Below are 15,219 nucleotides of genomic sequence, written 5' to 3' on the forward strand. Positions count from 1 at the left end.
CTGGAAAAGAATCTAACCGGATTCTAGTTAATAGTATGTTTGACAGCATGGAAGTTAGCCAGCTCATCATTCATCGACTACAACACAACCCCCGACTTGAGCTGTTGACATTCCTCTCCTTGCAACGTCTTCACAGCTCTCCTCCCTTCCTCGTCATGTGTGTCAATTAGCATGGGATTTGATCCTTACATAATGTGAGAATGTTTGTATGCGCAGAGAGTGATGGAGCAGAACATGAAGATAAAGACACGAGGAAGGCAGAAACAAAATGCTCAACCAACTCTGTCATAAAAGGACGCACACACCTCAGCCTGAGGTCACTGGTGGACTTTGGTCCAGTTTCATCTTATAACACACTGCTGGACAAAAGCTAACCAACGCCGATGTCCACACTGTCCAGGTTGATGTCAAATAAACAAAATACTAACAATACGTGCATGTGAAGGAAAAAAAAAGTATCTTAACAGGCCAGGGGGCAAGTGAGGCATTTAGCGTAAAACCGAGCATGCGCCTCACTTTTGGAAGTTTTCTTCATGTCTGTAGGGGCTTCTAACGAGGAATCACAGGAATTGGCATTCTACTACAGAACAAGAAGCCTGCTGAGACGCTTCTATCGGGGAAAGACTTCTAAAACTATCAGTTCCTTACTGGGTCTACACAAAATGTATGTTATAATAAGTAAGTAGTCATGACAGTTTTTAGATTTAGGCAAATACTATGTAATCAATTTGTATATAAGAAGTGTTTTCATCGTAGTTGGATTAGGTCAACTACATAGCCGATTTGCATAAACAAATATTTTGATCACATAGACAAACCTACATAACCAGTTTGTATAAAACCAATGTTGTGATCCCAGCTTGTTAGTTAGGCAAACACTATATAACCAATCTCATGAAAGTATTGTATTGACATGTTACGTACGGTTGCTACTAATCTGCATTAAATATATTTAACTACATATCAATTTGTACAGATCATTATGTTCTGGTGCTTAGTTTGTTGGTCAGATTAAGGCAAGAGGAAATAAATGTTTGCTAAAACCTACAAAATGTCCACAATACATTTGAGTTTGGGTAAAATCCCATCTAAGACGCCTCTATAGGAATCAATTCAGGATTATGCTAGATCCCTCAGCGCAACTCTTCATTCTACCAAGACATTTAGGCCAATTCGATGCTTCCGCCTTTTTGGGAATGCTTTGGGGTACGCCCTTTTCTCTTCCACAGAACACAGAGCGCAGCCCATCAAAAGTTTGACAGGTCAGAGTTACCTCGGTTCAGCTCTTCCTGTCTGCTCTGGAGTCGCTGCAAGGTGGAAGCGTGATGTGCCGACACCACTACTGTGTTGTCTTTTAAAGACGCCATGTTTTCCAACAATTCCACATCTGCACAAATCCTCTCCAACTGCGACCCCAAGGGAGCGACCTGGACCAGGCGGGACTGAGGAGCAAAGAAGAGAAAGGATTCATCAAATGATGCGATTGTTCGTCAGCCGCGATGGACAAATTACCTGACATTCTTCACTCATGCTCCCGAGTTCGGCGTCGTCACACTTCTCCACAGCAGAAGTGGAATCCAGCCATCGATCCAGGTCAGTCAGGACCTGATCCAGACTTGCCAGCTCTGCAGACAAGGCAGTGGACCGGGCCTGGGCGCCGACACGGTCGCGGGCTACCCGCAGTTCCCTGGCACACACGTCCCATTCTGTTTGGATCAGGTCTACGTCCGCCCTTACCGAGTCCACATGGACCCCCTCTGAAGGGGCACATAACAAAGACTAAGGCTAGTCTGCAAATTTTACAAAATGTTAACAAAAAAAGTCATAAAAAATCTAATGAGCGCCTCTTCATTTTTATGAGTATTTATAAAAAGCCAACATCTCAGCAGGGTGCATGTTTTACGACCCCACCCACAAAAACACACAAGTAACTAGCATCTGAATAAAAATAAAGAGGCAAATAATCCCCCGAAAGGTAGCAATTTCATAGGCAAATTGATGCTAATCTGCACAAACTTTGTATGTATGACATTAACTCATTCAATCCCAGCCATTTTGGATTGGGCTTTATAAACATGATATCTCGCGACCCTAGTCATGATACAACATACAAAATACACGGATGGATCAAACAACTATGTCACAAAATAAAATAATAAAATGGTTGCTTTACATGAAGATAACAATGTATTCACAAATATAACAACATGAGCCATTTACAATTTTCACATTTGGAACTAAATGGTGTGCGTGCACACTTTTCCGCACGCCTGCATGCAGTAAAATTTCCCTTTAATGCATAAGTTGGTGCACGCTACAGGGCTCAATGCTTTTTAAAATGCACCTAACATGATCTCTTCTATTGTGCAGTAGCATCATCATCTCTTTTTGCCTTTTGCATGTAAATACAGCGTGGATTGGGCGTATAAATACGTCTTTGGTAGCAAACGATTTAAACAATAATGTATGTGCTTGGGCTGCACAGTGACAGGCCACACAGCGAGGACACCCGAGTTCGATTCCAGCCTCGGCCATCCGTGTGTGGAATTTGCATGTTCGCCCCGTGCATGCGTGGTTTTTCTCCGGGTACTCCGGTTTCCTCCCACATTCCAAAAACATGCTAGGTTAATTGGCGACTCCAAATTGTCCATAGGTATGAATGTGAGTGTGAATGGTTGTTTGTCTATATGTGCCCTGTGTTTGGCTGTCCAGGGTGTACCCCGCCTCTCACCCGAAGACAGCTGGAATAGGCTCCAGCATACCCCGCGACCCTCATGAGGATAAGCGGTAGAAAATGAATGAATGTGCTTTTAAAGGCTTGCCGTCCTTCACCACGTACCTCTCTCAAGTTGGTCCATCAAGCCTCGACCTTCCTGTATCACTTGATTGATTGCAGGCTCCTTTGCTTGGAGTTCCATCTCATGAGCCTACAAGCCAAAATCACATGTTCAACTTCCTATCCCAACAGTACATTGTATGTAGTGTGATTTTTTTTCCCCTCCCCAACCTTTAACTTTTCCTGCAGGCCTTCGGTATCACTTGTAGTGTCCGGATGTGTGGAGGCTAAAGCCTGAGCAGACGCCTTCCATTTTTTCATCCAGCTCAAAACATCTGACAGTTTATTCTCAAACCTGCAGAAGACAGATTGAATACATGAGTGCGTGTTTGTGTTTACACCGAGAATGTTTCTATGTGTTTCAGTTCTTACACTTTCCTGACTTCATTGTCAGTCTCCACCAGGCGTTTTTTGGGAGGAGCAGGCGGGGGCAACTCCTGGTCGTGAGTTGAAGCAGCGGCCGCCACGGCAACCGTCTTCATGACAACCTGTTCGTCCACCTGCGTCATCCCGACATCTGTGACAGCTTCCATCACCTTGGCAGAGATGTAGTATATCACTGCAGAGTTGCAATTAACAACAACAAAAACGTATGCCTACTTGGAAGGAGCAGTCCTCCAGCTTCTGCACCAAGTTGTCCCATCTATGTGCCAAATCCTCAGCGTCCGCCTCAATATTAGCTCCGGCCTCTGAACTCCTCAGTAACGATATCACATCCTGGCCTGCGTCGGAAAGTTGGTCTAGCGTCCGCCTCTTCTTCTCCATGTCTTCCTTGAGAATCTACAGATTGTCACAACATAATAGTTAAAAGGAAAAACTGGCATCAACTGCAATGTAGCCCCTCCCTCTTTACTTACAGCTAGATGCCGCACGTTTGCGTTTATATCACTGGGGTCCTTAAAATTGCTGGTTTCCACCTCACTCAAGGCTTCCTCTTTTTTCTCCAACCATGCTCTGAACAAAGCCTGCAAGAGAATGGTTCCTTAGCAAACATAGCAAACGGAGTTAGACGTAGATGGGTGCTCTACCTGATCCGACACCAGCTGCTGCCACACCGTGAAGACTTCCTGTAGCTTGTGCCACCTCTCCTCTGTCCAGCGACACACAGCTGCCCAGCGTTCCCCCAAGGACTGAACACAAGACGTAAACCATTATTACTACCATCTAGCCATCTAGTATGTGTTTGTACTCCCCATCAACAACAGTAGAAGTGACAGTACACTAACCGATATCAACAAACCTACAAAGATGCTCTCATGCTAACAACTTACTTGCAGCTGCTCCTCCAGGGCAGCGGTGGCGCTCTCACCGCTGTTCTCATCCACCACCACCACCATGTGCGTGAGAGAGTTGACCTTCACCTGCTCCGCCTCAAGGTCATTCTGAAGCTCCTGAGGGCGAAAAGAGGAACAGGGAAATTATGTGTTTATGTGAATTGACAGACAAACGTTAACTCATAAATGCATATGACAGATGTTAACATGTATGACAGTTTACATATGTTTATATTGCACTAGTATGTGAAAGGATCTACAAATGATTAAAATATCAGCATATGGGAAATCACAGAAATATTTACATTGTGCATGTAGTATGTGAATGGAGAAACAACTGCTCCCATTAACATGTGTGTAAAAGAGCAGATGATTAAGACATGACGACATACAGTTTGAAGGAAACGGATAGACAGCTGATTTAATTCAAAGTGTTCATGTGACTCAACCAACAAATGTTTCCAGTATGTGTTTATGAGAATGAACTGACATGTCTAAATTATGTGAGTTTGTGAGTGGATAAATATGTTCACATTATGTGTTTGTGAATTAACTGACAGATGCTTACATTATTGTGTATATGTGAATGGACAGACATGCTTGAATCATATCTTAGTGAATGTACAAATATGTGTCCTGTATGTGAATGGGCAGACATGTTCACATATGTATGTATGTGACGAGACAGACAGATGTTTACATCATGTGTGTACGTGTATGAAAAAACATGTTTACATTATGTGTGTATGTGACTGGACAGACAGAAGGTTACATTCTGTGTGCAAGTGAATGGACAAACATGCTTAAATCATGTGTGTATGTGAATGGACCAACGTGTTTACATTATGTGCGTATGTGAATGGACAAAAATGTTTACATCATGTATGTATGTGAATGGACAGACAGAAGGTCAATTCTGTGTGCAAGTGAATGGACAAACATGATTAAATCGTGTGCGGATGTGAATGCACTGACATGTTTACATTATGTGCGTATGTGAATGGACAAACATGTTTACATCATGTGGGTACCTGAATGGACAGATATGCTTCAATCATGTGTGTACGTGAGTGGACAAACATGTTGATATTCTGTGTGTGTGTGAATGGATAGACATGTTTAAATTGTGTAAGTGAATGGTCATACATGCTTAAATTATGTGTATATGTAAATGGACAAACATGTTTAGATCATGTGTGTACGTGAATGGACAGACACATGATGTGCACATATGCATCTTCAAGAAGTATGTTTACTTTATGCTGTTCGATCCGTTCCCTGTAGTCGTCGATGTCCTTAGCAGGAGATTCGGTCTCAATCTTTCTGATTCTGTCTTCCGTCCGAGTCAGCCAATCGGAAAGCTGCTGCAACTGCTGCTGCTGCAGCTCCATTAGGACTTCATGAAGTCTGGATGGGGAAAGGATGAAGAACTCAAAGAGACGTAGAGAAGAAGTTTAACATGCTGATATCATGTCTACATGCATGTGTATTTGTATGTGCCGTTGGTGTGTTTGTGTTTGAAACAGCCACACGCTGATAAAACAGATTGACTGCTTGAAGCCTTGACGAAAGCTCAGCGCTTATCAGGTGTCACCTTCACATTGCTTGCAGCCTCACACATTCCACACAGCTAAAAGCCATTATCGTCGGAGGTCAACACTAGCACAGATGACCTCTACCGCACAGTAAATATATCCCTATTGTGCAGGAATGCAGCCTACCTAATCTTAAAAAATTCTACCTGGCTTGGCGGTCCATACTGGCGACGCGGAGGCTCTCCCATCGGGAATTTAGGAGGCTCATCTGCTCCCGTATTTCATCTTCCACCTCCTCGGACAGGCTGCCTTGGGCGATGAGTTGATTGCCGGCTTGCAGCACATTGCCCACGCTGCTCTGGTGAGCCGTCAGCTCCATCATGAAGGCCTTCAAAGTCAAGCAAGCGATCCGGTCAGAGTTTGCGAGTCAAATTACAGGCGGGAACGGGCCCAGCGGCAATGCCAGGTGCTTGAATAACAAAATATTCATTAGCATGACAGTCCGCAGTCGCCTAGCAAAGACGGACAGTTTAGAGGTGCTGAAGACAATGCATTCACTTTTTTAATGCACTAAATTGGTCAAGTGTGCCCTGCAAAGATGTTTTTGACCTGGATTCCACACATTCGTCTTAGCAAATATTCTCATCTAGGCCAATGGGAATCCAGCCAACCTCTATTTACACACATGCACCGACACAAATATCTCCTCGAACAAACAAATGAGCTCTGGGTCAAGGCACCATCAAGTTGCATGCAGGATTCCTGGCATTCCAAACAGGTAGGGGGAGGAGGCTGTGGACAATGTTGGTTTCGTAACACTGTTACTTCGTAGGAACTCAAGTAAAGAAATGGGAGTGGGACAACAAAAAAAATAGCTGTGCAACGATATGTTGGTAGTAGGAGGACATGTTATGATTGTGGACTATTAGTTGTGAATTTTGTAGTACTATTTTGTCTTATTTTGCTTATTACTATTTATTATATTTATTTACTTATTTTACTTTATGTAAATTTCCCCATTGAGGGACAAATAAAGATGAAAAAAGACGCATATCTTTATAAGTGTTTAATTGTGAAATGTGTCCCGTCGCATCACAGTAAAATAAGCATAATTTGTTTATTACATAGCATTAATTGAAGATAAGAAGGCCAATATCGCACGGTGGGCGAGTGGTTAGCCCATAGAGATTGGGAATATCTGGGTTCAATTCTTCGCTTGGCATCTCTGTGTGGAGTTTCCCACATTCCAAAAACATGCTAGGTTAATTGGTGACTCCAAAATTGTCCATAGGTATGAATGTGAGTGTGAATGGTTGTTTGTCTATATGTGCCCTGTGATTGGTTGGCGACCGGTCCAGGGTGTACCCCGCCTCTCGGCCAAAGACAGCTGGGATAGGCTCCAGCATACGGCCCTAGTGGGGATAAGTGAGGATTGCAGCAATATTGTACATTTTCATTGCTTTGTGATTAATAGTTAAGCTGGATTTAGGTGTCATCGTTTTGCATGTGGACACTCAAAACAAACTCAAATCAAATTCAAACCAGTTTTTGATTGATTTGGTAAAGTGTGACCACAAAGTAGTCTAGATTCGGCATCCTCATATGGAAGCGGACCATAAAAAGACCAGAATCCTCTTTCACAATATGAACACTCCACTTTTAGGACTAATCCCTGCCTTCCGAGGCTGTGTCTCCTCTTACCTCGTGTGTGTGAAACTGCTCTTTGACTTCCTCCACGTCCTCCGACACCTCGTCCTGGATTTGCAGGGCATCCTCAGCCGACAGCAGCCAGGTCAGAACCTCCTCCAGGGTCGTCTGGTAGCTGTCCAAGTCCGCTTCCAGCATGCCGCCCTCTATCTCCACTTCCATCTCTGTTAAGTTGCGACCTGCCTCCGCCAGTTTCATGTTCTGAAGAACATAAAGCATCATAAAACTCAAGTTTACATCAGGTGGCAGAGAGGACATAACATATTTAGCACCTATGAAGGCTTTGTACTGAATGAGTCTGAGGGTTATTGGACTGCACTCGGCACCAGTAACAACATTCGTTTGGGCCGAGGATCATCCCGTGTCTTGATCAGCTCATGAGCTCTACTTAGAACCTCCTTAAGACCCAACAGTGCAAATATATATACTGTATATACCAGGGGTGGGCAAACTACGGCCCGGGGGCCACATCCGGCCCGCCAAGTGTTTGAATACGGCCCGCCCAATCTTTCCAAAGTATTTCATTTAAACTCAACATACAACCTGGCATCATGGCCTGAGCCAACCTTTTGATGGTTTTATCAATTTAGTTTTTTGACATGGTCTGTTGTTTACAAAGTGCTCCTGAAAAAAGGGACACAAGCACATAATAATAATAATAATAATTATTATTATTATTATTATTATTATTAGATTATTAGATTATTATAATTATTATTAGAACTATTATGATTATTATAATTATTATATTAATGCTAGGTTAATTGGCCACTCCAAATTGTCCATAGGTATGAATGTGAGTGTGAATGGTTGTTTGTCTATATGTGCCCTGTGATTGGCTGGCAACCAGTCCAGGGTGTACCCCACCTCTCGCCCGAAGACAGCTGGGATAGGCTCCAGCACCCCCCGCGACCCTCGTGAGGAAAAAGCAGTAGAAAATGAATGAATGAATGAATTATATTAATTATATATAATATTGTTATATTTGCATATTTTACATAATAATAATATAATAATTATTATTTTAATTTTATTGTAATTATTATAATATTTTATTATTTTTAAAATATTTAAATATAAATATAAAATAATAAATAATAATAGCAGATTGCATGACAATTTTACAGATACAATAATACCAGGTGGACTGTTACGTGTAAAATATATAGTCTGCCCCCCCCCTTAAATTTTGTCATATCAATGCGGCCCGCGAGTCAAAAAGTTTGCCCACCCCTGGTATATACAGTACGTATTCATAAGCTGATGGTCTACCCAGGTACTTTATTGTTCATGTTTTCCCAAACCAAACAGGTAGCAAACATTCATCATCACAGTCAATAAAGGTCACTTCATGCATTACTCTGCTTTTATCATGTGGCGCATCAGCTGGTGTGTTTAAAAATAGAAAGATACTTTAAGGAGTGTTGGAACTTCTCTGAGGCATGCGGAGCGACCTGCCCTGCGGTTAAGGAATAAGAAAAATGCATGTGGGATCCTGGGAGGTGCTGCTGACTTGCAGGGCAGGTCACGCCCCCATTCTCAAACCTAAGGCTAGTTTCAAAAACCCACAGTCCGAATTAGTTGCCGAATTGTTCAACTCTGAAGTGTTATTGACTTTTTTTAACACAGAGTGGACACTTGTGTTAGAATGGCACCAACAGTGAATAAAGCCATGAGGCAATCAAAGAATGAAGAGTGGGGAAACATGATCACTACAACAAAGAGCCTCTATTCTGTCTCTGCTCGGTCACAAAAGTAGCTGCATCACTTCCTATGGCGGGAGGAAGCCTGCCAAGAAACTAAAACGCTCCTCGCAGGACCAATCAGATACAGTAGATTTTTCCAGAACTCATTCCAAGGCGTGAACATGTGAAGCAAGAAGCCATAAACCTAGAATGCAATAAGCAGACCCACTTAATGTGTGCTTTCTCAAAATAGGTAGTTACCTGCGCACCGAGGCCCGGAGCAGATTCCTCAGCCTCTACTTTAAATTTGCGCGGCAGTGTTTCGACCTCCTGGATAGAATCCATGCTGATGTCTTTGGGAAGCACGGCGAACAGTGACGTCACATACAAGATGATGGACTTCTTATCTGGTGAGTGTACCGCCACGTCTGGGAAAACATTACATTACAAAGATGGATATTACCAAAGGAATCAGAACTTAAAGCTGAAAAGCAGAACTAAATCAAGCCTCTACCTGCCCACACGCACAACCAAAACTTTAAATTATTGTTTTTTATTCTAAATTATTTGTACAAATTACTGTTTACGCGGTACATTGTTGTTCATATTTGATGTAATCTATTTATTCTCCACATTATTATTTATTATTTATTATCACACGGGAGCCAGGCAACGACATTTCGTTGGCAATTTCACTGCTGTGTTATTGTGCAATGACAATAAAGAACGTCTATGTCTATGAACAGAATGCTGAGTTGAACATTACCATTTTATTGACTGTGTCGCTATAGGTCAATCAAATGGCTATTTAGCCTCCAGTTTCCAATGTTGTAGTGCAAAAATAAATAATGATTTGGAGTGTACAAAAAATTAGAGAAACCATATATTGTACAACACAGCAGCAACACAACCAATGTTGGAATAGCGAACAATGGTCGGCAGTCGTTACTTGCTTTTGTAAACACAACACACCCGGCCACTATAAGAGACCAGCGCTTCATGAAACATTGCAGCATTTACAGTATAGAACTATTTTATAGTATTGACCGTCTGTTTAACTGCATAGGTCACAGTGGGATGCCTCAATTTGTTTATATAAAAGGCGGTTAAAAGTTTCCACCAATGTTTTACCTTCAGGATCTAGTAGCCTCTCAACAGCCAGCTGATCTTTGGCTACAGTGAAGGCATGTTCCAGGCGTTCCACAGGGCTCATTTGGACCACACGGTTCCAACTGAATGCATTTGGTCTACGCACAAACGAGAAGACGAGAAACTTCATTCATACTGAGGATAATTACACTGAAATACCAACAAATGCCTGTTCTGCATGCTTAGTTGAACTCTGCATACTGTACATATGTACGTAGTGATTGCTATGCTAGGAGAAAAGACTCTGTCGGGGCTAGCTGGGTGTGGAATGTATGGGATCAGTGATCCAACTAAACCCCAGCCCAAGTCTAAACCAACACTGGCCTTTCTCACAACTCGCAGTCCCAAGAGTGTGTGTGTGTGTCACGGCTAAGGATAAGGGTTACAAAAAGGGGAGGGCTGTGTTAATATCCCTGATGATGCACTCATTTGCTTTATTCCCCTCAAACACAGCAAGTATGTGCAAACACCAACATGGCAGGTGTAAACAGGGCAAGTCAAGCGGTTCGACCCACCCCCACATAGACACACACAGAAAGTCAGCATATCCTCCCCCATTTTTAAATTCCACTCCTTGTTTATCCTTGTTTAAAATGCCCGTTGCCATGACGCCACTTGGATGGCTCCTCACCTGAAGTGGTGCAGGATGCCGTTGAGAGCCAGGCCGTCGGCCCAGCTGGTGGTGAAGTTCAGTACGTTGACCTCTGGGTAAGCACGCGTGCACTGGCGCACCCAACTCAGCAAGATCTTCTCGCTGTTGGTCTGCTGCAGATTGGACATGACGTCCTTCATGATGTCTTTCACCTGCGTAGTGCAGAGCGGTGAAGAGGAAGCATGTTAGAATTCCATATGTTTCCAATGATATGACAGCATTATGTTACTGTGTGTGAGTTCACCTGCCAGTGAAGAATAATGCTCCAGATGAGGCCCAGAGTAAGTTTGTGGTTGCCGTCCACAATGTCTGTTCCTCCAATGTTTACAAGATCCACCTGAGGCCGGAGAAGCATAAACTTAGAATCGGCAAGAACAGTGTTCGACTTTTTTCTTTACTTTTTTGTTCTTTTCCCGACAGTGTATGGCATGCTGCATCACTGAACACAGAAATCATAAAAAAAGATGGCATGTTCCAAATGTACTGTACATAGTCGTAATTTGATGTCACTATCACAGATGTGTTTTGTTGGTCAAGATAGTGCATGGTATGCTTTGGAATGTCTTGGAATCAGAAGAAAACTGGATGTCCAAATCATGGACTGACATACATACACAAAAGTAGGTTAGTTTATTCAAGATAGTGTATGACATGCTGCCCGCTACTGCAGTATACATTACTGAACTCAGGAATCCTAAAAAAAAATGACATGCTCCACATGTACACAGTCGTACTTTGATGTCACTACCAACGAAATAAGTTGTTAATCAAGATAGTGCATGATATGCTGCTCGCTGCTGTGCATGACTGAACAAAAAAAAAATTGCATGTCCAAATTGTGGACAGTTGTACTTTGATGTAACTGTCACCGAAATAAGTTTATTCAAGACAGTGTATGGCATGCTGCTATGCACAGAAATAGGACATGCCTCTCTAAGAAAACTGATCAGTTTATTTACCTTACATTATCAAAAATGTCAAACATTTAACCCGAGACCACGTTTGGGTTTTTAAAAGAGGGCAAAGCATGAGGTCATGTGCTTAGCTTCGTGACACCTCGCTCTACCACAGTGTTGCCCTTTGACCCCACACTCTGGTTCCAATTAGCCTCATTCTCCCGCTTTGTTTGCATCTCTCCCTCTCATGTCCTTATATGTCTCTCCCATAGAATAGAACATGGGGGTCATTTCGACACAGACGAGCACTCTGGGTCTGCATCATTACACAGGGTTATTATTAATGGCTGCAAATTGGGAGACAAAAACCAACATGCGTGTGTCGGCCTTTGCCATTTCCCATGAGCACCTCTGCTAATGTCACGGCATTAAGGTCCATTATTTTGTACAGATAAAAGAGGAGGATACACATATAATGGAATAGAACATATGAACGAGACCTGACTGACTTTAGAACGGTGAATAGCAACATGTTTATCTGAAAACTCTTTCCCCTTAAGAGGACCACAACGCATCATATAAATCAACTACTACTAAACATAAACTGTTATTTCCAAATGCCCACAAGGCATGCTGGGTCGTCCACAATCTGAACAATGAATAATAAAACATTGGAAAAGAAAAGTATGTTAACTCCACCTTGTTTACTTATCTGATGACCTCCTCGACATATTTTGGAATTAAGCAAAAATGCGAACACACAGCGAAATGTTACGAGAAAAAGTACCACAAGCTACCCTGCATGCCTTGTGTCAGGAATACACTGCACGGGTGTTTTTTTGTTTTTTTTTGGCATGGGTATTGTGTGTAGATGTGTTTGTATGCCCACAAGGTGCATCAGTAGGTTACATTGGGCGTCGTGTGTTGATGTGTGGGACACTCGGTGGGCCTGATGTGGCCCCGATCCTCTATATATAGCATCAAGGCCCGATTATGGACAACATTCAAGAACCTGCCAAAATGTGTAAAATAAACACCCAAAAAGCACTTTACTCACGTTATTTTGGTGCAGAACTTGAAGCACTTTGTTGACGTTGTTGAGAGCGTGCACTCTAGTGGAGCCTCGCTCTTTGGTCTGATGAAGAGGAATCGATGAAGGTTTGAATTCATCAAGCAGAAGGCACTTGAAGTATTCTCATACCAAAAAAATGCTCAAGACAATCATGAATACATGGCGGAAATGGAAGGATGGAACACGAAATATCCATTTACAGGCATTGTAAAATGGGACCGCTCATGGGGGGGGCAGATAAATGCACAATGCCTGCTCACAAGGAAGAAGATAGATGGCTAGGGTGAATTGCAACCAGCTGCACATCTTTTATAAGACGCTGTTCTCGCTGTCAGGGTTATAGATTTATTGTTATGCTAGCAGGGGGAGATTAAGCGCATTAAGTACAGACTGACTGGTAATTTTTGCAGCTGCAAGAAAGAAGAGGCAATGAGAATGCATGCATGCATATGAATGCTGAGACTTTTTCTATACTGGAACTCACATTTCCTAGACAAAATGTGAAAGTTAAACAGGTTGTAAACTGACCAGGATGGTTCCAGTGAGGCCCTCCAGCAAGTCCAGCAACTTCCTCCCATCCCTCAGGTCAGAGAACATATCCTTGATGGCCGTCTTACCCGCCTGATTGGATGACACATGGAGGAAATTTTATATTAATTTTATTACATTTATTTTATATTTATATTTAGAAAAAATATTATTTTAAACTTTTAAAAAGTATTTTTAATTTATGTGCTGTAAAAAAGTGTTGAAATAAAACAAAAGAAAAGATTTAAATACAAAAATAAAAACTAATTTTAAATTTTAAATGAGTACATTTAAATAAGAAGAAAAAAGAAAGTAAAAGAAAATAAACAACAGTTTAAATTATTAAATGAAATTACAGTCACATACTGGAACCACAAGAACCATATTAGAGGAAATAATACAATATAACCAAAATGTGTGTTTATTTGAATGTGCTGGCGTACCTAATAAAGTGACCAAAAGCCTAGAAAAGTAAATGACTGCATGCTAGGAAGTATTTTCTGGTTTCTGCGTACCTTGGAGAACTGTGCATTTATCCACTTGGTGAATGTTTTCTTCTGCACCAAGTCATGTTCATCTGTGATAAAAAAAAAAAAAAGATGTGTGAGAACAACAAAATGGGTACATGGACTGATGGACCCTAATCAGACTGACTCACTGGCTCTTCCTCTCTGCATGGCTTTATAAAAAGTCCTCATTGTGGCTTAAATTCTTAAAACTAAAAAAAAAGACAACAATAAACCGCTGTAATAACGAGCATCTGTCTCAAGCTCGTAATAAAAGGCCACATTAGAATCATTAATTCTCCATCTGGAAGCCGTGTGCTTCTACTTCTGTTTACAAGTCAATCCTTCCCATGTGCCATTCATGTGGTTCATTGCAAAAAAATAAAAAAGTTAATGAAGTTATGTGTCTGAAAGTGGCGCATTCACCGAGGGAGGAGACACAGTAAAAGTGTGTGTGTGTGTGTGTGTGTGTGTGTGTGTGCCACTGCCTAAAAACACCATGAACTGAACAAAATGTCAAAGGTTATGATCACCAGGCCTGGCGGTTGTCTGCTTCTTTGTGTCTGTGTGGCCGCTTGCTGGGTGGGTATAAAAATAAGAACATACCATCTGGAGGCAGGATGGAGGTCAGGGAGACCGCTACTAATAGAGTTGTGTTTACTTCATTTATTTGCATTGTTTTAAATGACTAACAATCAATTATGGTTGGGTTATTTTTCATTTACTTTAGGGTGCACTGAAAATTCTAAGTTCCATTTTTGATAAAAAATTGCAATGTTAGAAAAAAATATCCAAGTATTATTACAATAATACTAAGTCATAATTTGAAGTCGTAGTGCATGTGACGCAAAACAGGAAGTGATGACAGCTGTCCATCATTATGTCAGTGCAGGTACACACAGGTATGGTGCAGCTGTGCATTGCAACACAACGCTAGTATTCCCTCTGACTTTAAAGCCTTATCAGCACCCTGCCGTGGGCCTCAGAGGCCCCCTGGGGAGCGGGAGAGTTGGCTCAGGTCTCCCTGGCCCTCTCTCTACCTTGCCACCCGGGCTACACAATAAAGCCAATTCATACACACTGCTCCCCCTTCGTGGCGGCGCTGCTCCTGCTCGCCACAGCATAGGAATGTCAAAGGGCTGGAAAGATCAAGGTAGTGGCGGCGGGGAGTCGGGGGGGGGGGTATGCTCCTGTGTTGTGTGTGTGTAGAAGAGAGAAAAAAAAACTTCCCGAGGGGAATGTATAAACAACATTAAAGCACCATTACCATGTCCTTTTAATCGTGTCTACTTACATACTTACTACTCATATGACCTAACAAGTAAATAACACACATCAGCACTTATAGCTTGACACATATACGACTACAAAAACATACA

At 42.1% G+C, this 15,219-nt stretch overlaps 1 protein-coding gene across 1 annotated transcript in view; it reads right to left on the reverse strand.

Annotated features, from left to right (window-relative positions):
* The window catches only part of utrn (utrophin), a 117,286-nt gene that overhangs the window by 90,618 nt on the left and 11,449 nt on the right, over positions 1 to 15,219 (reverse strand). Inside the window, exons 3-21 of the mRNA XM_058055990.2 lie at positions 13,850 to 13,911; positions 13,335 to 13,427; positions 12,792 to 12,869; positions 11,083 to 11,175; positions 10,818 to 10,990; positions 10,169 to 10,284; positions 9,299 to 9,465; positions 7,347 to 7,553; positions 5,852 to 6,033; positions 5,367 to 5,517; positions 4,108 to 4,227; positions 3,865 to 3,966; positions 3,694 to 3,801; positions 3,437 to 3,616; positions 3,209 to 3,372; positions 3,008 to 3,131; positions 2,840 to 2,927; positions 1,513 to 1,757; positions 1,274 to 1,442 (exon numbers count right to left, since the gene is read on the reverse strand). Of these exons, the coding sequence (XP_057911973.2) occupies positions 1,274 to 1,442; positions 1,513 to 1,757; positions 2,840 to 2,927; positions 3,008 to 3,131; positions 3,209 to 3,372; positions 3,437 to 3,616; positions 3,694 to 3,801; positions 3,865 to 3,966; positions 4,108 to 4,227; positions 5,367 to 5,517; positions 5,852 to 6,033; positions 7,347 to 7,553; positions 9,299 to 9,465; positions 10,169 to 10,284; positions 10,818 to 10,990; positions 11,083 to 11,175; positions 12,792 to 12,869; positions 13,335 to 13,427; positions 13,850 to 13,911 (2,622 nt within the window). The remainder of the gene's footprint in view (positions 1 to 1,273; positions 1,443 to 1,512; positions 1,758 to 2,839; positions 2,928 to 3,007; positions 3,132 to 3,208; positions 3,373 to 3,436; positions 3,617 to 3,693; positions 3,802 to 3,864; positions 3,967 to 4,107; positions 4,228 to 5,366; positions 5,518 to 5,851; positions 6,034 to 7,346; positions 7,554 to 9,298; positions 9,466 to 10,168; positions 10,285 to 10,817; positions 10,991 to 11,082; positions 11,176 to 12,791; positions 12,870 to 13,334; positions 13,428 to 13,849; positions 13,912 to 15,219) is intronic.

The sequence above is a fragment of the Doryrhamphus excisus genome, linkage group LG19 (assembly GCF_037039965.1).
Source record: "Doryrhamphus excisus strain RoL-2023G ecotype Guam linkage group LG19, RoL_Dexc_Guam_v1.1, whole genome shotgun sequence".
NCBI classification, from domain to species: Eukaryota; Metazoa; Chordata; class Actinopteri; order Syngnathiformes; family Syngnathidae; genus Doryrhamphus; species Doryrhamphus excisus.